The following is a 23,787-nucleotide window of genomic DNA, read 5'->3' on the forward strand; positions in this document are numbered from 1 at the left end:
CAACATTATACGCACTGTGGCTTGGCATTAAAAATAAAGAAAGGAACCCATAAAATATTCGTTCATATTCTTGTACCATGGCAAAGGTCAATACAGGATCTGATCTTTCCTACTTTCTGGTTCATGACATAATATTTTTTTTTTCTCTCCTAAATCTGATTTAACTAAGGAAAAAAATCCTAGAAATAATTTTGAATTGGAATGCTGATTTTATAAGGAATTTAGTGAAGATACTTAAAAGGGAGAACTCTCAGTTTGAAGCTGCTGCCATCATGTCTTTGCACTGAGATAGCACAGGGTATCGGTATCTGTCTCTGTCTCTCTCCCTCTTCGATGCTATATTTATCACCCCCCCTGGCCATAAAAGGTCTGGACTGGGGCTCTGACATTCCACTGACTGCAGGCATTATTTTTGTTCTGGACCTTGAAGTCCAGTCCTTTACCCCTCGCCCTGACTACCTCTTTCTTTGCTGGCTTCCTCATTGCTGTATTTTTCTGCTATTCATCCACCTGAGAGCTATTCCATTTGCCGCCATTCATTTGGGCCCTGGTAAGTGTTCCTTTATGACAGAAGATTTTTGTGTTCAATTATTTTTAATCTGAATCTGTAACGCCGAGTTGATCATAGCTCCCTTTATTCTTCTCAGCTCAGCAGTTATTTGAGGGACTTGTGAACATGAGCTGAAGACATCTGAGGGTTCAGCTGTGAAATAAAGTGAAGTAGTGCAAGGGTTCACTTATCAACTGAGCTATCCTTGTAGATTGGCATAGTACTCTCAAATGAAGCATGGGGTACTGAGATACAGGAGGATTTTGTCATGAAGCCCTCTTTGGGCTTAGAGAATGTGTAAATAATCTAAATATTTTCTAGTTGCATAGGATGTTTTGTGATTTCTAAAGCCATTGACTGAATGGAAGGAAATGTTATTTTTTTTTTCCCTGCTTACAAGAGTTTCTGTTTTTTATCTATTTCACCATTTGATGGAGTAGATCTTGAAAGAATTACACAGACTGGTAAACAGAGCAAGAGGTAATGCCAATAAAATAACTTCCTTTAATGTGTAGCTATAACCTATGAACAAGTAGAAAACTGTCTGTCTAATTAGTAGTTTTGAACAACTGCTGCAAACATATAGCTCCAAAACCCACATTTTCATGGCCACTAGTATTTTTTGGTCCAGCTCTGCAGTTATGAAATGCTTCATAGATCTGAAGAGGGAGTGTTGTCCTTACACTAAAGGGGACTAATTAGTGGACACAAACCAAGTAGGTGCAGGTAGCACGGATTTTATAAAAGTTAAGAAATGGAGCCAATCTGATAATCAGACAGTGCTCTGAATAGGAGCAAAAACCTTGCAAAGGTCAGAGTTTCTCATCATCTCCGATAGCATCACGCTACTGTATCTGATCAGACTAATGTAACTGACAGATCCTGACCTATAAGCAATGCTTGATGTTTCAGAGGAAATATAAAATATAACTCACAGTGTGATAAAATACCTATAAAAGGAGCTTCCTCTTATATGACATGAGTCAGAGTTGGCCTTTGATTTGAACCAGGAGAGCTGACTTTGTGCTCAGCTCCTGCCTTACTGCCTTAGCTCTTACTCCTACCATAGACTGCTCCTCTTACTCCTGAGGACAGCGAGGTCCAGACTTTTTATGTTTGGAAGAAAAAAGTTGCTTTTTTACATTTTAAACATGCTGGCTTTTAAGTCCCCTGCTGCTTCTTTTGCTCTGATAAGATGTAAATGAAATGCCTCATTCAACTTCTCCTTAACGGGCAACACATGCAGTGGTTTATACTTTTGGGTCACCTCCCTTACTTTGAAGTCTGGATGGCTGTGGGAATCCCTGAGCAAGAGGACTGAATAGCTGCTAGCCTTGTGGCTGTTGTATCCGTGACGAAGACAGCCAATGCTGTAAATACAGCTGGTGAAGATGAAGGGAGACAACTGTAGTACTCTACAGAAGGAAAACAGGATGTTCTCATGTTCTTTCCCTTTCAGTGTGCAAGATAATACCCATCTGCACGCCTTAACTTTGCTCAGCAGAGACCACAATGACTTGCAAACCCTAAACCTAGCTCTGCGGAGCTGGGAGAGAAAGCAATGAAACAAAAGGGAGAAGGAATCTTCTGAAAGTAGGGCAATTAAGAGGAACTGTGTACTACCGGCAGCTAACAAAGTGAAACAAATATACACATACTATTGCTAGGTATTGGAAACAAGGATATTAGACAGAATAATTGTGTCCTTTAGACTTACGTGAAAAAAAAAACAGTCAGCAGGAGAAATTAGCAAATTAAAAAGGAACATTTATTTTTGCCATAAAGAACAATGGGCTAACACTCTTTTCAATTCATAAACTGGTCTCCTTGAAGTCACAGTTTCACTGTGGTCAGGCTATCAGCAATTTCTTTTACATACTTAAAGATTTCTGAATGACTTTCTTTCTTGTTGACTTTCTGCAAACAAGTGATCTGTTCTGTTATCACACAAAGAGCAGTTCCCTTGAAAGAGCCCTGGAATATAAAAAAGTTGGAACATAGGCAGTTTTTTTGTAACTTGCTTTAGTTGGGGTGAGTACTTGAGCCATCACAAAAGAGTTTGCAATTTGTTGACTCCCTATCAGAACCAAATACTGAAGAAAAAACCAAGAACTGAAATCTAGGAAGTGTAAAGACCAGGGAAAAAATGCCATGATTTTCTTTAAATCACAATTACACTCCAGCTCTGTAAGTGTATTTTATGTCAAAACATCAGATTATTGTTCATTAACATGAACAAAACCAGAAGTAGAACAAGTTTGCTATTGTTGTGATTGATATTAGACAACAGGAAACACCCCTCACCATTGCTTTTGGATCATCTTTAAATTTTTCTAAACATTTCTCCACTGTAGCTCATTTCTATTCATAATCATGTACCTCTTCAGGAACAATCCTAGCCATGTTGTAAGCCTGATCATGAGTAATAAGAGAAAGAAAAGTTATCATAGGCATTAGTAGAAGCAAGCTTGCATGTCAAGAAGAAAAAGTCAGTTTTAACAACAGCAAAATAAAGCAATAACAAAATAAAGACTGAATTGCCAACTTAAAAAAAACCTGAGGGAAATCCGTTCTGCATTCAACACTCATCCATTTTGAGAGGGGAACTACCTCTCACCTGATCAAATTTCCTACTACAAGCAACTGCAAAACAATCTACTGATGAATGTGCAAAGGAAAACTTAGGGCTATTGTCTGGAAGAAGTTTCTTGACGATCATGAACATGACATTCTAGGTTAAAAAAAAGGGTCATTTGGGCTGAGGAACATGATATTATTTTACTCATTGCATACAGACTGTATCTCTGATTAAACTGTAAAAGTATGATAATCCATTTTAAATGAATCTCTGGTATCACCTACAAAATAATCAAGGAAATGCATGTTTGCAGAAAAAATGACATCTTTCTCAATCTTAATGTTTTTAATTCACTATTAAAATATTAAATGGAATATTAAATTCAATCTGAAAATTGATTACAAAAATGAATGAAATATTAATGTATTTTTATTTCAGCTTATATAGCCTTGTTGGAATTGCTCATGCCTTTTTAAATAATTTATTACTTTATTCTCTTTTTTGTAATTTAACAAAAGTATTTACACTATCTCTGAAGAAGCTGAACACATAATATTTCATTAGTTCACAGTAATGAGTGGAGAAGTGGAGCACGTAAAACTTGAATAATTTGCGGTAACAGGGAGGCCAACTACAAATGAAGGGACACAACAGTGCAAGGTTTTCTGGTCCAGATGAGTGACGAGTGTCTTGAAACTTAAATACGAACCTATCCTAAAGTCTAAAACACATAATAAAAAGATAACCCTAAATTAATTGCATTTGATTTTTGAAGTTTTAAGTTCTGTGTTGTTTTGTATTAAGTTGTGTCCTATTTGTATGCTAACTCAGAAGTTTCTTTGACAATAGCCTTTATGCTGGTCTGTTCTTTTTCAGACACTATCCTGTTTATTAACATTCAGAAACGTGTAGTAAAAAAAGAAAATTAGAAGAAAGCCATGATGTCTTTACCTTTCTACCAACGACACCATGACCACTATGACCGTGCATACCGCCATAAAGCACTGCAGTCCACTGTAAGCCAGTACCAAAAGGAAACAAAGAGCCAATCTGCTGTCTATGCTCAAGGATCTACAGCTTACGCTCGGGGCTCTGCAGCCTATCGCCACGCATCTGCAGCAAACTTCAGCCTTGACTCTTCAGCGGCATACAGTCATGGCTCTTCAGCCTACGACCTTGAGTCGGCAGCCTACAGCTATGGATCTACAGCCTATGACCACTCTGCTGCACTAAGTAAAAGGTCTTCTGCCTACAGTCTTGACTCTGAATCCCTCACCAAGAGCTCAGCTGCCTACAGCCGCGGGTCTGAATCAATCAACAAGCTGGCTATGGCCTACAGGCTGGGAGCTGAAGCCTACAGTCTTGGGTAAGCAAATCTGCCTTTGAAACAATATTCCAAAGCAAAAATGTCCAACCACCTCCCATTGAAAGCAATGGCAAAACTCTCTTCTTAATCCACAGAAATTGGCTCTGTGATTTGGTGGTAACGTATTTTCCAGGCTTGGTGTTTTCCTTTGGCTTTGGCCATGGGAAGGACTGTGGTCAGCTTAGTTCGTTGGACTAATTCAGGTGTGATGGTTGGATTGGCATAGGAAGAGCACTGGCAATGGTGATGTGGCTGAATGATGATGTATTCATGCTCCAAACTGGTCAGGCATGAGCCACCTGTCCTTCCAAGTTGTTTAGCCATATTGGTACAGATGAATTTAATATGCAGTGTTGAGACAGCTTTCGGTTTGAGGCTGGCTCTTATCTGGCCAGGTTGGAGCAGTAAAAGAACTTAGGGCTGTTCAAAGAAGTTTGAGCTGACATGTCCATATATCATTAAACAATTCTTCTTTGGCCTAATTTGTTTTCATTTTTATGCTGAGTGATTCAAGACATTGAAATTTTCACACTGTATATTGGTTGAGGCATACTATTTCCAAAGTGATGAGTTCATCGTGCATTAGAAGAGCAGCTGTGCTTAGCTGCTCTGTTTTTTGTTTAATTAAGATAATAAATATTGCTCAAGCAATTACATTAGCAGAATATTTTAGATATCATAGCCTCACATTATTTCTATGTATCTCAGAGGTTTACAGAAATTAGGGGAGTATTAAAGTAAGATTAGAGCAGCTGTTAGCAATAGAGGAAATGATCAACAAATTATAGCCCAAAACATCTGCTCGCTGTTATATTAATATAAAAATTAGAGTATTATTAGCAGAACTGATCAAGGCTTCTCCATCAGAAAATCTAAATTTTGAAAACTGAATATCCTCCAAAGATTGTGGATAAAGATGGAATTTTGGTCAGAACTACTGAGGAAAGGGTTACCTGTACCACAGTAAACAATACCTTGTGATGAAAACCTTCCCTTGGCTTTCAGGAAGTTCAGGGTCAAGTCTCTATTTTGCCAGTGTCTGTTCAGGAATTTGAACCTCAGACTGTTAGAGCCCAGATGAATGACTTGACTAATTGACTGGTTTGGGCCCGGTAATATTCAGTCTTTGCTGTTGAAAAAATTTCACTTGTGCAAATAATTGAACACTGAGTGAAGCAGCAAGAAGCTAATTTGTAATCTGCTGATGAATGGAAACAAGCTGGAGATGCTGGGACCAGGAGTTATGTTTCCAGAGAGAGTTGGGTAGGGGAAGATATTCCAATTTCTGAAGTGATGCAACTGTGCCTAAATGCTGTTGCTGTACCCTAACCCAAAGTCTCCTTCTTATAGAAAACATAAGAAAGGGGAACATTACTTGAAGTTGCAAAAAATGATTGTAAAAAACCCTGGTTTTGAGTACCAGTTACAAACACTTGGTTTTGACTCTGATTTTTCAGATTAATTTCTTCTGAAACCTGTATATTTTCACTGAGAAGAGCTCTAGTGTCAGCAAAGTAATATTAAAGGAAATGGAGTTGCTTAATTGGGAGAGAACTTAAAACATCTCCAGATTTCCCGAGGTTTTGTTTGAGATAAGAGTTATTGTTTTAAAATAGTATATTTGGTGATACTTCCAAGCTACTCTGTAGTACAGGAGTTGCCAACAGATTGATACACTATCCTGGTAATCAGAGATAAGAATGTCTCAGCTGTAACTTCCTTTCTTTCTGTGATCCTGTCCTTGTGTTGGAGGTCTGAGAAACTCAATGCTGCTAGATGAGACCAGGACTCAGGAGATTACGCTTAAGAAGGCTACGCGATTTAAATCTCTTGCACAAGATTTAATTAATTCATGAGAGAACATGGTTCTGAATGATAATCTCTATGCTTAACCTAATTTTATGGCTAATATAGCCTTCGTGTTGGTATTTAATTGGGTTTTGCAGCCCATTTTGCTGCAATTTGCAAGAGGCAAAATAGAACAAATAATGTGACTACATGGTTATATGTAGTGCCAATTGAAAGTAATTCTTTCCAAGTTTGTACAATCTTCCCCAGGTAGCCCAAAACACTTCACAGGATAATGCAGAGACAAAAAATGTTACTAAAATAAGTTGGGCAAATCAGAGACTTTCTGATTTCATCCTTATGAAAGGAATGGTGTGGGGAAAAAAAAAAAAAAAAGAAAATGAAAAAGAGTCTTCAAACACTTTTAATTTTCAAAATGTAGAAAGGGCCCTGAATGGAAATGCTGTGTCTAAATGACCTGCAATAGTGCTGGTTACTTGACACCTGAATGGACACATGAATCCAAATCTAGATAAAATTCTTCAGCTAACAATTCATTATTGCATATAATTGGATTATAGTATCAAATGTACACTTATGTATAATGGGTATAGTTTTGTGGATAAACCCCATAAGCCCAACAGGAAAAGTGTACTATTCAAGTCTTTTGTTAGGTCATTTCTTATTTTTATCTAAAGTAGCTTCTGCTTGACTTTATTATACTTGCAAAATTTAAGTCTCATCCTTTTTTGTAGCCGCCTTACAGAAGAGAGTGTTAATAAAGTGACAGTGTTGACATGCAGTTAGTGCTATGTGAGGAATTTATCATGGGAAAACTCTGGAGAAGGACTAGGGACCAGCTAACCAGTAAGACCTTGAACCGAACACAATTCTCTGATGGTGAAGCTCCACTCGAGTGGAAAACATGGCCAGAGCATGGACACAGACAGCTTGAAGGAGATGCAGCTTGCTTTTCATGAGGACGAAAAAGGCTGCCTTTGCAAATGGGCTGTCCCTTCCCCACATTCCAAGTCTTCTTCACACCATGACAGCTTGAAGAAGTAAAAGGAGAGAAATGAAAAGTGGCAAAACCAAGAACAAATACTGAAGCTTGCAGCTTTGCCGGTTACAGTTTGCCAAAGCTGCAAAAATGTGGGCTCCTAAAAGAAAGCGAGCCTCACTGTGTAAAGATTGCCACTTCACATCCAGCCCTCTGTACCAGCTCGCGGAGACACCTCTAGCCAAATGCTGCTTCTTCGGCTTCCACAGAGGCCGAAGGAGGAGTGGGGTGTGCTGCTTCCCCCAAGAAGTGGGCAGGATCTGTACAGGCAAAGGGTGGCAGCTCCCTCCCCAAAACGGTTGTTATGGTAGCCCATCCTCTTCCCTGTCTCATCCTTGGAGGAGGGGGCAGATGACGTGGGCATGTTGGCTCTTCCCATGAAGATCCTACTACCCATGGCACTGCCCCATCCTCTATGTGCTTTGGAGAAGCATTTGAGACTGCTGGATTAAACCCACCTGCCTCTTTTTTTTTGGAAGCTTGGTCATTTGCCTTTGCTCAAACTTTCACTGCTTTTACACGTGTTATTTTCCTGGCTGGCAGGATCAGATAATCCCATTGTGTCACAGACTGCTTATCAGCCACCAAATGGGCCAGAGACTTGCTGAGAGAGAAAACACAAGTTATTGCTGTGGGTCAGGCGGTTGCACATATTTTTCAGGTCAGGAGAAACAGAAGAGAAGACGTGGCATAATTCAGGTGAACCAAGCAAACAGAGGAGAGATGCCTTAATAGCTTGCAATTAATGAGGCGGCCAGAGAGTAGGAGTGAATGCTGTTCTGAGCAATATTGTAACCAGGATCGAAACAGGGCTGAGTAAATAACACGCTTTAAGAAACATGAGAAGACTGTGATCTTGAGATCCCTACTGGCACTGCTCATCTCTCTGTTTATTATAGGTGAGGGTTAAGGAGGTGGCGTCCAAACGTCATAGACAAGCATGGAAATTGTTTTAATGAGACCTGCTATGTGGAAACAATTCCCCTTTAAAAAATTTGTTGTGGAAGCTGTGTTAGGGAGCAGCGTGATTATTGCCAGCAATATTGCCTGGGCCTGTGACAAATCTGTCAGCAACTTAAAATTAATCCAGTCACCTGAGAGCACTTCTCATCTTTAGAGGCTGGCTTTAAAGAGCTCTCTGGTGAAAGTTCTTTTCCTCTTTTATCTTTTTTTTTTTCTCTCTCCCGTAACTGGGTTTGCCAATCCACTCTCTCCTCTTCACAGTGAGTAAATTCAAACATTGTGTATTAGTAAAGAAGCAGCTGCTGGAAAGAGGGCTTGGAAAATGCCTCTTGGCTAATGGAGCTCTTCCAGCAGGTACAGCTGGTACAGCTATTGTGTATACCAATACCCTGTCTGCTGTTGGAATAAAGTGGGAGAGAAATGTAACAAAGGCATGCTAAGGACAAGATACATGCTTTTCTAGAGGTGCAAATGAGTTTACAGGTGCCTTTTCATGCGGGGTTGGATTATCTAAGGAATGTGATGTTGCGGTACATAGGACACGTTTCTACATCCACTGGGCACAAATTCTTAGTGCAAGGTGAGAGACCTCTTCCGTCAGGCACAGAAACAAGGGTGGTGCCAACATATTGAATTATATTTATATCTGAGAATGAGACATCAAAAAAAAAAACTGTGGTTGGGAAGTTGCGGAGGCCCTGCACAGGGATGCTGTATTTAGTCCCTTTGTTGGACTAGAGGGAAAAGCTAAGAGTGGTTTTTACATCTCTACAGGACAATACCTGTGCCTTTAGCATTTCTAGCCACTCAACTTCCAATTCAGTGACTCTACTGAGAAACTAAGAAAATGCTGGCATTGATATTTTAACATGCTGAAAAGCATCAAGAAATGAGGACACTAAGCTTGGGTCACCAACCTTGATAAGGCCGTACAGATAGTATCTGACCTGGAAAAAAACATACGTACGCTAGCTGGGCATATCAAATGAGGCTGAAAGCTGTTAAAAGGTCATGGTACTGTTCCTCCCTGTGAAACTAGAGAGCACTGATACCCTGCTCCTTCTCCAGGGAGATTCTGTTCCTCATATCAGGTAAAAGGTTGGAACATTTTAAAATAAAGGGCAAGATTTTAGAATCTGGTTCAAGAAAGCAGAGTCCTCTTTTGGGCTACCTAAATAATAGTTGTGGGCAGGGTTTGGGTTTTGTGTTGCACAGGAAGAAATAGTAATAACAAAAGAGGAAAACAGGAAAATAAACTTCATGATGGAAGTAGTGACTAATTTGTTTTCCCATGCAAAGATCTCAATTTGAATATACATTCCTACTAGCCTCCATATAGCTCTGCTTAAACAAAAGTAAATCATAGGAAGATTTGGAAAGGAGAAACATTTTCTACTGCTTATAATTTATTCATCTCAGCTCTTGTTTATGCAGTGCAATTCCAAAAAAAAAGATTTTGGAGTTGCTCTGAATACCTCTCTGAAAACACCAGCTGGATGCTCTGATGTGGTCATGAAGCAATTAGAAGTTTTGGAACAGCTGTGAGGGAAAGTGAAAATAAAACAGAAAGCATATTGTGTCAGTGTGTTAATCCAAGGTATGCTTGTAGCTGAAATACTGGTCCAGTTCTGATGATCTCATCTCAAAAAGTGCAGTCTGAGACTAGAAAAGGGTGAGATATCAGCAAGGAGGGTTGTGGGAGGTGTGGAATACCTTCTGCCTAGAGAAGGTAAGACACTGGGGCTCTTACTTGCGAAGGAGGCAAATGTAGTCATGTAATGTTAATGTATAAAACAGTGAAAGATGTGCAGAGAGTGAACAAGGAACAATTTTTCACTATTTCTCACACAGTGTGGCACAAAAGAGATTATAAAGTTGCAGATTAAAACCGCTTCAGAAGAAAGTGCCACTTTAGTCTATAAATAAATTGTAAGCTCACTGCTACAACGGGGATGCAACCTCTGGCTCAGGATGTACCTAGGCATTTGCTTGAAACCAGAAGGATTTATTGGGGGAAGTATCTCTCTACATAAGCTTCCCTTTTACCTTTAATCATTGCTGAAAGAGAAAACTGGTGCAAAAGCACCATTGGCACTATTCAATGAAACACTTCTCACCGGGGCCCTGCTTGGTTCAGGTCAATATTTTGGAAGAGCAAACAACTGAAGTAGGTTGGTTGGAGTGTCGTGTTAGCAATCTGAGAACAGCAGACAATTACAGGATCCACATAGATCCGTTAATTCAGCTCACAGATACCATCTGTGTTTTTGATAGCTGAGTACTCCCTCTTCTGTACCACTACAAAGTATTGGGACCCAGCCCTTGCTCTTAGAAGACAGAACACCGATTCTCACTGCAGCTGCCCCTTACAGAGAAAGAAGAAGAGAGAAAAAGGCATCTGTAGAGAGGAAAAGGCATCTAGAAAGGTGCTTTTCTGGTCCTGAGCACATACATACAGCGCCAACCAGGGGACACAATAACATGAAGGATCCAGGAATAGGAATCTGGAAAATCATCAGGTGACTACAGTGAAAGGTGCCTCAATCCAAGAGACGTGTGGTTTAGAAAACTCAAGAAAAGAGCAGGAATCAGCTGTGCATATACGATGTTTTGATCCTAGTCATCATATCTCAATAAAAATCCTAGTTCCATACCTGTTTCTCAGGCTCCATTGTGATGGAGATCTCTGGCATTAATTTGAAAGGTGTGGGGGATATTTTCACAAAGCCAGCTGTGGTAGGCAGAAAAAATGAAATTGCAATATTCAACTTGGAACACTCAGAATGTTTGATTAAAAAACAAAAAAGCAAACATCAAAACCCCAGAACCTATAGCAATTTATTCTTTCCTTTTCAAATAATTTTAGAGAGTTATAAGTGAAAGATAGGAAAAAAACCCCACATGCAGGAGAGACAACAACAAAAGGCCTAGCACAGAGTGATGGGAACTACTGTGTACACTCCCTGCTAATTCCCTACATGAGTGTGTAATCTGGACCTTAATTGAAAACTAAACTGACACAACAGCTAAATTCTCCTTTAGGAACAAAGAGCAAGTCTGGGTTTAACAGTGCTGAAAATGCCTGAACTGAAATTTTCACCACATTTCATCTACTTTTATGAAAATGGAAACTTCTTGACATTTAAACTGAAGTTCAAATGATACTGTGATCCTTCTTGACCCAGAAAATACCAGAAATCAAGTGGCCTTCTAAAGGGTACAGTCTAAAGCCCCTAGGAAATCCGGTGTCAGTCACTGTCAAAATTCCAGGTTTGTCCCATTTTAAAATAGGACAGGAATAAAATCACCTGTGCAGCTCCTTACAGACCATAGTTCATTTCTGAAAAATAATTGAAATACTTTGCCTTTGATGTTTCTCACCATTTATTTGATGAGTTCTCCCAATGCATTTGTGGTTGACTGTAGTGATTGCACCACACCGTTGTGCAACCCAGGAGCGAGGCGATTGCATACCCTGCTTCACTCCACCTCTTCCCTTTTATTTCACTCTGCCTGAGATGTTTCGAAGTGTTTTCTACTGGGATTCCTGTCCCTAAAGCTGGATCCACCTCCCCTGGATTCTCTCCCTGGCTGCCTTGAGCAGTGGCTGGCATCAGACCCCAGCGCAGAGAGCCTCTCTCTCCTGTAGACTCCTGTACCTTGGCTGACCTGGTGGTGCCTGCCATGGTAGACCTTCAGCCCCTGTCTTGCTGCGCGTGCCACAGCCCCTCTCTGGCCGTGCTTTTGCTTACATGGAAACCAGGATACAGGGGGAAGAGGAGGAAGGAAAGAGAAACGGTGCAAGTTTGTTTTTACCCCTTGTACCAACTGTGTCTTGGCTATGGTGCTGCAGGCACGGTGACGGTGGCTACAAAGTGGGCACCCAGGAGCCCCAGAGGAGAGGGCTGCCTCACTGCCATGCTGCCAAGTCTGATGAGAAGGGGACTAAGTGGAAAGGAAGGGAAACTCATAATGCTGGGAGCAGCAGGGCAAAGAGACAAGGGCTAGAAAGCAGATATGTGAGAGGATCTGAACTTCAGGCAAGGAACTAGATGGAGAAGGAGAAGAGATGACCCTAAGAGAGCTACCCCAGGTGCTGGGATAGGGAGGGAACTTAGTCTGAGCAGAGGGACAGGCACAAAGAAACAGTGGGATAATGAAACTGGACCCATGTGATCTCACACACACAGTCTCACATGGATAGATTATTAACACATATTTTGGAAATTAAACACTTTTCCTGGTATGACTTGTGTTGGGTGGCACCTCTGGAGCTTGGTACTTTTGCAGGGCTGCAGCACGAGGAAAATGTCAGCCCAAGTACACATCTGTAATCCTATGTTATACATGTGTAACATTGTCAGGGGCCCAGTGCCAGCATGAGTGTTGATTATATGTGTCCAGCCTGCTGTGTAGAGACACTAGTGTAAGCTACCCAGGGCACAGGAAGCAGCTTAGCCATGTTGGTGCTACCTGTCTCAGCTAACGAGCCTTGCTGAGAAATCACATGCCTTAATTCTGTATCAATGCAGTAAGTGGTAAGCTGATGCTGTGTAGACAAATCTCCAGACCAGAAGCAGACTCACGTATGATTTCCCGTGGCGATGTTGGGACAGAGAAGAACAGAAGAACAGACTTTGGGGATTGACAAATGGTTGAGAGCTAATTGGGATTTTCCATAGATCTGGGAGTTGGAGATCTGTTGCACTGGGAGAGGAGGACAGAGGCCTTTGGAGCTTTGTTAACACAATTTGTAACCATGTTAAAAATGAAACCAAAGTGACTGCCTCAAATATGCTTCATGCTCTTCAGAATCCCTCCCTGGACAGTGGGAGGGGGAAACCTTCCTTTTGGTTTCCTGTTCTTTCTTTCCATTAATTCTCCATTTATCTGTGCTATGGTAAATGGTGCTTCTTCACTCAGCTCTCTGCTTTCAATGGTTTGGGTTGGTGTAGGTTCTGTAGAGAGACTTAAATGCATTGTTATGTTGAATATATTTGCACACCACCATTTTGGTTGGGGACCAGACATTTCCAGAGCTGTAAATTTTGGAAAAGTAGAGGTTATGAGTTTAGATACAATCTTCAGAATCGTTCAGTGGTCTCAGTGACTTCAGAATTTACCAAAACTGGGTATACAAACTCTCCAAGTCCCAAACCAAGAAGCTATTAAGTGTGCGTTGCTATCAAGTATTTTGTTTATTCTCTCTATTTGGATTTGCTGTCAAGGGGGATCACTGTTATATTTGTAATGATGTATATGATAGGTAATGTCAAAAGTGCATTTAGTTATGTGTTTAATAACTCTGAAGCCATGGCTATTAAAAATTATATTTTCTTGCTTATCAAACAACAGACAGCAAAAATTTTTAGTACTTTAATCTTATTTTGGATTGTTTCTTAACAGTTTGGGTTTTTTATGAATTTAACAATATTATTTTTATTTCAGACTGAAAGATTCCAGTTTAATGATTGAAGATCAATCCTACAAGATGAGTCCCAAAGCAAAGAGAGCAAAACAGAATTTCATATCTGAGGACAAAGAGAATGAAGCCATAGACTACTCGGTGCCCATATTCACAGGACGGTATGTTCATTTTGCTTTTGTTTGGTATCTTATTTCTGACATTTCATTAACAAATTATAAAATAACAAATCCATTAATCATTGTTTACCCTCATGGATCTCAATGTGATTGTTTGCACTTCACATGAGTGATAAAAAGACAAAGAGAAGTCAACTGACTGGCAGAAATTCAGACAGTGAGCATCCAGAGCCAGGACAAATGAACTTAGGTGTCTGGACTTTGTTTTGAACATGTCGCCAGGGCCACTTTCTATGAAATCAAGATATAATTATAACCCTGTTTATTGGGAACTAGACAAACATGATTTTATTTATCTCATTCTTTTGGTTTGAAGACTTGTTCTGTAATTCAGTGTCTTGTACCAAGTATTAAACACAGAAACAATGAAATGATGTGCTCATGTTTTGTCCTGGCACAGGGAAAACCTGGAATGAAACCAAATACTTTATCGCATCATCTTAATGACTCATACTGTTCTCACGTGTTGGTGGTATTTATTGCATGGTTACTACTGATGTAATGTGTCTTACTGCAGCAGTGTCCTCAGTAAAGCTGAATGTGAACTTTATGTGGAAGCCAGAACCAACACGAGCAAGGAGGCTCACCTGCCCTTTTTGGGGAATGGCACACTGATTTTATTAGGAGTCTCTGACAATTCGAACACAGTCACTTGCTCAGATTAATACATACTGCAGTGTGCCATGGAAAACTGATTCCTGATTGGAGACCAGGAGAAAAATTTCTTGCCCAGCTGCAGTTGAACAGAAACCTTCCTTCAAATTATCTCTCTTCTGTGGCACAGCTTTTTTCATGGGACACTTCCAAACCGTTTCTGGGAGGCAGTGCTTTTCTGTCTACTCCTTAATCAACACCCAATGTCACTTCTTTGTGACTTCGAGTCCAAACTTGTGCTTTCATGTGAAACTGACTTCCATCTTGTCAGTGGGAGATGTTATTACTTTGGCCTTTTGGGTGTTTGTGATGCTTTAGTGATGAGACCAGCAGTTTTGAGTTTTATTAATTCCCTCCCACTACCCTGGAGTAATTTTTTCTCACCTCTTGTACATCTTTCTGTCAGATTCACTGCTCTCTGATCCAACTGACATTCAGAAGCACACACTGTTGCATTTTTAAATCATTTCTTCAGAGTCTCAGCTATGTCTTCTGTGACAGAAATACATAAATATGTCTCACACGAAACTTGTGGTAACACATTTTCAAGGCTTCTCACTACCTTTGCACTTCACCCGGTGTTTCTGCTTATGTAGCAGTAGATTTGCAGTTTACCATCATCAGTCTCCCGTGCCCTCAAACACAAATCTCTTCCCTTTTTACTGTGTCTAAGTCTACAAAAGTAAAATTTATAGTGTCTGTGCAATACTTCGGGATCCTACATTAAAAGACACTATTGGATTCTTACATCACTGTTACAATTATTCTTCTTACTGTCATTGGTATCAATCTTATATTTTGCACATGGCAACTCAGGAAGTTGTTTGTGCTTTTGTACCACTGAAATGACCCAAATAATTTTTTTTTAGTTAGTTAAAAAGTATAAAAAGCACATATGATGAATGTTTGGGTGCCCAACTCAACATGGCATGAAATGGTTGGGGTATCTGGTTTAGGCTTTTTTTCTGTTGGCATCATGTTCATGGCCACATGCCAAGACTGCGGAAGTTTCATGCCACGTTCCTGTCAGATATTTATTTTTGTTTGAAAGATAACAGCTGAAGCCTATTGAACCATGTGCATGTTATGTGTCACTCCCAAATTCCCCTGTGAAACTGATGTGTTGTTTCCCATGGGCAGATAGCTTTTACAAGGAAAAGTTATTTATAAAGGTCAGCTCTCTGTGGGTTCATCAGAGCTGTTGCCCATGCTGCTGGATGACCTTCAGTATCGTGTCACCGTTTACATTATTTGATTCTACATTTCAGAACCCTCAGGTTCTGCTGTATTCACTTCACAACTGTTCTTCTTAAACACCTTGCCAAATCCTTGCAGGATAAAATTAAGGACAGCTAGCCAGTATTCTAGACAATAAAACACAGCTTGATTTAATGTCATGGGTGCAGATGGAAGATACCCTTTAAATGATATTTTGGTGTGCCATTTGGGGTTTGATCCTGTTGTTTCTGTTTGAAAACTGTTTTCTACTGAAACCCCTGAGATCTGACTGCAGAACCCATTCTTAAATGGCACTGCGTGCTGTTTCTGATGCATTCATCATTTCAGGGAACATGTTTCTCTTTGATCTAGAAAGATTATAACAGGAATAAATGATTAGCAAATCTAAATATTTAATACTGTTGATCAAAAGCATCTAGGGACCACTACTGCAGATGACTAGGCTGAGTCCTATATTAGTCTGAGGATATTCATCACTCCCAGAAGATGCTTTATGCCTTGAGGAGTGGGTCCATACTGTGAAGCTGCTGAGATCTTAACTACTGTAATTAAGGAGGAAATAATGGCAGCTTTCCTTTGAAGAAAAATGCCACTGATTCATTTAAACTGAATGTGGACAGCTAAATTCATATTCAACTGAGATTTTGAAATAGTCTTTAGAAATCTCTGCCATAACTCTGCAGCTTCAGATGGTATTTTGGGGGGGAGCTGATGTGCCCAGGTGAAGGGAATCAGTCATCCCACTAATACTTTTAAGGATCATCCTGTTAAAGCAGCCTGAAACACGGAAACTTCAAGGCAGAGATTGAACACGAGGGAGGTCAGAGCTCTATGCTGTTAAGTTTTTCAGTCTTTCAAACAGTTTTTATGCATAATTAAGTTTACAGCACTTTTCACTGCTTTGCTGTCTTTCATCCCACCAAACTGACTTCATAACCCAAAAATAAGGGGCTGGACAGTTAAGTATGGGCTTAAATCCAAATTTTCTTGAGTGTTTAGATGTGCTATCAAATGCATGGTATTAGCAATCTCAAAGAAAACAGGAAAAAATCATTCTTCCAAATATTTTTGCTTTATAGCAGTAGTAAGCGTTTTATGATAAAATAGTAAGGCTGTGCTTGATTGCATTCTGGAAGTAAAGAGAGGCTGCTTTCTCTATGGTGCTTGCACGATGGCACTTAATGAGAACTTAAACAGAACCTCTTTTCATTGTGCCATCTGATGTTACCCTAAAGTAACTAAACTCAGCAGAAGGGCATTAGTGCTTCTCCTTAAGTCAAGGAACTCTCATTGTCTGTGCACCACTAGAGCAGTTATAATGTTCTGACAGTTCTGACAGTGCCAAAACAATTGGCTGCAATGGTGCTTCCACCCATGCATATGGAAACTGGATTGGACCCACTGAGAGTAACTGTTCTCAGCATCTCACCTCTATGGGATGCCTGAAGAGGATGCTTCAAGAAAATCCTTAATCATCTTATTGAAAACATTTGCGAGAACAGTTACCCTACAAACATTAGAGGATTGAGTTTCCTATGAATAAAGGGACATTTTTTGATACACAGTAATGTGTTTTTTTGTATAAATCACAAACAAGGACATTGTTACACAGCTACAATTATCTCCTGCCCCCTTGTTAGTGTTGTTATGAATGCTGCAGCCATAGGTCAGTAACTGCGGATCTGTGGGTGTGCCTTACACTCGTCTCTATTCTGATGGAGGTATCAAATCACAGCAGAATGATGGTTAAACTCAAAATGTGTATGGCATAGTTATACAGAGAGGCACTGAAAATGCCCATGACTTTAGGCCGTGAAATATTCAGTAATTCTGCAGTACCCTTCCTTGTTTCTGCTTTAAATAAATACATATGAGACTGTAACAGCAGAAATACATCATGAAAGACTATTGGCCACTGTAGCTGGCTAATTTAATAGAAAGTATAAATGGAATATGTTCTTAGCATTTTCCAATGGGATTCTGCTTTTTAAAAATTCTTTCAGGGAAGTGAATATCAGTGGGATCACAGACACGGAAGAAGAAAGAATTAAAGAAAGTGCTGCGTATGTGGCCCAGAGGAACCTTTTTGCCACAGGTGAAGGCGTTAGCGTCAGCAAGGTGGCCAAGTCGACTTCTGAAGAGGAACACCATGAAAAAAAATCACGGAAAGTAGCAATCAGGGAGTCTGCTGAACGTATGGCCCTGAAGAAAACGGTAAAAGAGTAGAAATGAACACTTTGGCTGTAAACAGTGTGGGTCTTTTTTGTTTGGTGTCTGTAACGTGCCTATCACAACAGGGCCCTGATTTGCACCATGGGCAAATACAATAATGATAGTGAAAAGCAAAGTATTTTCAATGTAAGTCTATTCAAGGACTTAATGTTTTGTTATCTTGGTGTCAGATGGTTAAAAAAGGAGGTTCAGTGTCTGAGGTAAGCACCAGGAATGCTTCTGTTGTGATGGGAGAGAGGGAGGAAGAACACTCTTTGGCCATGTCAACACTTAGTTAAATGGCACAGGAGCCTTCACCTGAACGATGAGGCGGTTGCTGTCAGGGAAGAAAGGTGCCAATATATCTATCTTGACAGTACAGAGGTGATGGGGTAATTTCCAGATTTTTATAGCCTGGGAACAAGGTTGTCCTAAGTGTTTACCCCAGAGTTTTAATGACAGGGTGTATATTAGGCAGAGGGTCGCCAAAGGCATCTGGAACTGAATCTCTAATTGTGGGTAGCTTTGATATCATTGTGCAACTTCTTAAAATTAATAATCAGAGCATAGTTACAAGTATGTTATGATGAGGCTGGCAAAATATATTAACAGCAAATATGTTTAATTTAGCAAATATTTTAATGTATTGAGTAGAAGAATTGGTAATATGCTTATAAAATAACCTCATGGCATGAGGCTGGAAAGGGTGTACACACTTTGAAGGACAAGGTAAAAATTTAAAATAATCTCAAAAATTGAGAAACAGTGAAGGTGAAATTTGATAACAACCAATGAAAATTACTATACACAGAAGGAAAAGAACAATTAAACAAGAAATGCCTGGTTAGATAGAAGTACTGGAGAATCTGGGAGTTATAAGAGGTCACAAATTTAATGTCAGTTCATTTAATGTCAGCCATTGTTGTATAAAAACAAATGCCATTCTAGAGTGCGTTAACAAAAGTATTGTCATTAACACTCATAAGGTAGTTATTTAATTGTGTTGGGGACTGTAGAACCTCTGATAACAAGTAGTTACTGTATTATGAATGTTGGGGACAAGAAGAACCTGTCCAGAGCTGAAAAACAACATTTGTAAGGAAAATTGGTATTGCACAGTTTATAAAAGACTAAGAGAATTATGAAAGCTGTCTTCTATTAATAACCTTAATACAGGGAACAGTAATTCTCCATATATGTGAAAGTTAGGGTGGAAAATAAATAGTTTAATTTGCAGAAAGCAGGATTTATAGTGCATTAGGAATTTTTTCCAGCTCTGTGTATAGCCAAGCAGTTGAAATAGTTACCCTGGGAGGATGATAGAACCCATCAGCAGGAAAGGTTTGAGAGCAGTCTGTCAGAGATGATCTAGGCATACACCATTTTGCATTAAAGTAAAAGGACAGAAGTCATCTAACTTTCAGACCTGTTTCACCTTTCACTCTGTATTTAAAAAATAATTAAACGTGGAAAGTTATTTTACTTAGAATAGGGGAAAAAAATAAAATAAATTCTAGCTATTTTAGAAGGAGAACTTCTTGAAGATGAAAACTTTATTTTCTGTGTCCAGGAGAGACAAATACATTAAGTATGTCTATATGGTTTTTAAATACAAATTGCATATTTTTTTACTGCTCTTAAAAAAAATATATGATTTTAACATATAATAGTTTGCACTTACAACTGCTGGAGTTTATAATCCAATGTTTCTTTTCCAGCTAGAAGAGACTCAGGCATTCCACAAAAAGATGAATCAAGATAAACTTTTACATGCTCCTGAGTTTATTATTGAGCCTCGTTCTCACACTATCTGGGAAAAGCAAAATGTCAAATTTAATTGTTCTGTGGCTGGCTGGCCAGCACCCCGTGTTACATGGTAAGTTTATATCTCTATCACTGAAAGTCACCACATAACCAATATCTGAGGTCATCTCAGTGAGTGTGGTATTTTTTCAGGAAAGATACAAGTTCATTAAAAAAAAAATCAGGTATAGAGGCATATCAAACACCTTTCAAGTCACCTTGTAAAGCAAAATATTAAAAGGCAAAATAATACTTTGTGTAACAACCAGCAAAATAATACTTTGTGTAACAACCACTTCCATACATAGATTATTTTTTTCATAGACACATCCAATATATTCTTTTTGTCTGCTGATGAAGGAAAAACAGCAGTTTAATTTATTGTCAGTGCTATCTTTAAAATAATGTTCTCCAAATACTTCTGTTTAGTCTACAAATGCCACTAACGTTCCTGAAACATTAAGGCATGTTTTGGTTAAGAGCTAGTTTTCTTGGCTGCTGAGCAGTTATAGTACTGAATCTCCATGAAACTGAAATCTCATGATGCAGGGTGTTCATAGCAGACACATCATAATTATTTGAAGTCAAACACTGCAGATAGATCCAGGACCATCCAAATCTTCTGAAAGCTTTGGAGTCTATTGGAAACTTTCTATTTACTTGAATGCTCTTTGGTCTAAATCTTTACTGTAAGAACTCCAAAACATACTCTTAGTCATAGCTGAAGGTCTAATTTGGCTCTTGGGTTAAAGTTTGCCCCAACTGGAATTGAATTTAGCTTAATTAACAGTGACTTGTGAAGCTTTACTGTCTCACTATATATTAAGCTGACCTTTCTTACCTGTTTCATGCTACACAGATACCATCATGTTGTTAAGATAATAGGTAATAGCTTTTTTTCAAACATAAAGTCAGACTTGATGCTTATTATTTAATTTAAAAGATTCTTCTAGAATGTGTATATAAAATGTATGTATGTGTTTATAAAATGAACAAAGGATAAGCCTGTGTTCAGCATTAAGCATTAATTAGGAAGAAGTCCTACTGAGATTCTGTTTCTGGAGACGACAGAAAACATCTACTGTATCACGATGTTAAGTAGTACTCATATTTTGCATTTTAGTACTTGAACTTCTTAATGGATTCTGTGTTTATTTAGGTCTTAAAAAACTATCTCAGGGCTTGATAAAAAGTAGTCCTAAGAGGTTAGGTACATTAATAGGCCAGAGCTGATGGCCACGAAATCCCTTGGTCTCTCTCCTTAGACAATGACAACTGACAGCCAGGCTCTGCATGGACACATTTTTCCCCTCGAGTAAGGGTTGTGAGTGCCCTGTTCTGACATTCCTCCTGGAGGGGATTCCAGATAAACTCTTTGGGTCTGGTCTCAGCTGAACTTAAGGAATGGTCAGCTACCCTCATGGCTGTAGTCCAGCTCTGTAACATGAATCCTATCCAAGAACGCAAGCACTGGGCCATTTTCACTGTGGTTGAGATTCATCTTATCCCCCAAACCTGATGTGCTTAAACCAAGCCTTCAGCTGTCTGCCTTTGCTCTCACTGTGAACCAGCCTTTCATCTAAGTGCTAAATGTGGATGGTGGAAATTAATACATCGTTTTACCATACATCTGAATTCCAAAGGGATTTCAGCCTGCCACGGGTTACTAATGGAAAAAATGAAAAAAAAATGAGTTCACAACCATTTCAGCAGGTGTCTTTGCTTTGAGATGCAGAACAGCGCTGACCTGGATCTGTCAGCTCCCATTCAGCATTTCTAATGAAATGTCAGTCGTGTATTCCAAATAGTCATTCTTTGTATGAGCAATGGAGACCTTTTCATGCTGTGCATGAAAAATTATAAAGCTCCATGAACTTTCTCTAAAGGAAACCTTACTGTGTGATGCAGCTGTTCTGACTCCCTTGGAAAAAGCATATGGAAAACCCAGGACATTTGAAACCAGTAGCAGAAAGCATAAACTATCAGTGCATAATGACAGTGGGAGGTTGCAGTCCAGCATTAGCTAATGACTCGGCTGTTCTGGAATTTGTGTTTCCAGAAATAACAAATGGTCATTCTAACATATGAGCCCTATTCTTTCCATAGATTAATATCAATAAGCCAAAATCGAATCAATTATTTTTTACTAACCTGATAATGAAGACAAGAGATGTGAAAGTCTTCTTGCTGCTGCTTGACTCAGCTTCTTTCTGCATTCTGTAGCACCACATGACATGCAAGTCACTTCCCTGAAAACAGGCTCCAAGGGTCACCTGACTCTTTAGAGAAAAGTTAAAGAAATTACAGAGTCAAGTCCCCTCTCACAGGATTTCGTATTCCCTGGAAAATATTAGGAACCAAGGGCATTATTGTATTTTCTAAACTATTTGACCCACTACATGGAATATAAAGATGCCCAGATGTTCCTTGGCATACCAGCCCGGGGGGCACCATTGCACAGATGAGGTGAAGAGTGGTGGCGAATGGATTTACTCTTAGTGGACCCATGTATTATTCTTTGCTGTAAGTCAGGATAATGCAGTAGGAGACCTGTAATGAGGTCAGGTATCTCTGCAACTGTTTGAAGTCTGGAATAGAGGGTATTGCCCTGCATTGAGTCTCCTTTCATAGACATCTTGCTGAGAGGAAGATCAGCGTGAAAAGCATTAGGATTTATGATCCTTGCTCATTTTGGCACTTGGAAAATCCCAGTGTATTACTCTGCCCAAATATTTGTATCCAGGGAAATATTCCTTATTCCACAACACTGAAATTGTTGAAAGGCAATTTTCAGATTTATTGTGGATACAGCTTCATCCTGAGACATATTAAACTAACAATATTCTTGGTAAAAATCAAATAGCTTATTGCTGACTTGTTTGATGAAGTGAGGCATGCCATTGACAGCAGAACAGTTCCCTTTCCTGATTGAAAATCATGAGAGCTGACCTTTAAAATCCGAAATGAAGAAACAAAGCTCTTTGGCCAGATATCTGTTATGAGTTATGAAGAGAAAGGTTTATTTAAGCTACATCAAAGTGAGAGATGAAGATGCTTTTATCTATCATCATTTATATCTCCACTTCCCTTATACCCGCAACTTACAGAGCACAGGGAAAGCTATGCTAAAGGAGGACATTATCTTAGGGAACACTTTCTTTATAGACCTCATATCAATCCCAAAGGTACTGAACACTCATATCGCTAGTTTGTTCCATGTTAATAATGTCCAGTTAAGACAGAATTCACTCGAACATTTACTTGGTTACACCATGTATTTTCCAGAATGAGTGGCTTTTAATGCAACTATTGGTGAGGAAGAATCTACCATGAACCTTTGAACTCTCCCTCCATGAGTCTCAAGCTGCTTATATAAATTCTGAAATTAGCAGTGCCAGCTCACTACTGAGCAATACTGGTCCATTCCTTCAAATTACATACTGAGAATTTTGAGCAGTAAACTTTTCCTACCCGAAGATATACCTGTACCAGAAAACACTCATAGTGTATACTTGTAAAGGCAGAGGTGGTTTTGGTAGCACAGGTTTTGCCAGATCCCCTGCTGCAATGCACTTTACCATCATTTTTTTTCATACCAGTCCAACCCCATTTGCACTGGGGCTTCTGCCAACTTAGCTATGCAAGTAACAGAAATAAGTTAATTTTCTGTTGGAAATTTTTTGTGAATATGCAGCTTTTAAAAGTAGATGAAGTATGCAAACCAGGCAAAGTGTGTACAATAGCTAGTAGGTAAGGATGCTACAGAATTTTTGTTGTTTGTGATTCACAAAACTCCTAGATGTTGCTCATGTGGTTCTTTGATTCCTTTACAAGCAGTAACCTGAAATTGATGGTAATATAAGTTGGTTTTCACGCTTTTCAATACTATTTTCTCCTTTTAATTAGAAAATAAAATTCACATGATGCAGGTCAAAAAGAAAGACTTAATATTAAGATTGTCTTAATAATGT

General features: G+C 39.3%; 1 protein-coding gene across 3 annotated transcripts in view; it reads left to right on the forward strand.

Moving 5' to 3' along the window:
- Positions 1–401: 401 nt before the first annotated feature.
- MYOM1 (myomesin 1) overlaps positions 402–23,787 on the forward strand; it is a 79,398-nt gene continuing 56,012 nt past the window's right edge. For 2 of the 3 annotated variants that reach the window (XM_014938515.1, XM_014938516.1), the window contains exons 1-4: positions 4,067–4,494; positions 13,754–13,891; positions 17,806–18,016; positions 19,732–19,889. In XM_014938515.1, the coding sequence (XP_014794001.1) occupies positions 4,067–4,494; positions 13,754–13,891; positions 17,806–18,016; positions 19,732–19,889 (935 nt within the window). Of the gene's footprint in view, positions 551–4,004; positions 4,495–13,753; positions 13,892–17,805; positions 18,017–19,731; positions 19,890–23,787 lie in introns of those variants that run through there. The other variant, XM_014938514.1, reaches the window with a different exon arrangement.

This window comes from Calidris pugnax, unplaced genomic scaffold (genome assembly GCF_001431845.1).
Source record: "Calidris pugnax isolate Ruff unplaced genomic scaffold, ASM143184v1 scaffold13, whole genome shotgun sequence".
Classification (NCBI taxonomy): Eukaryota; Metazoa; Chordata; class Aves; order Charadriiformes; family Scolopacidae; genus Calidris; species Calidris pugnax.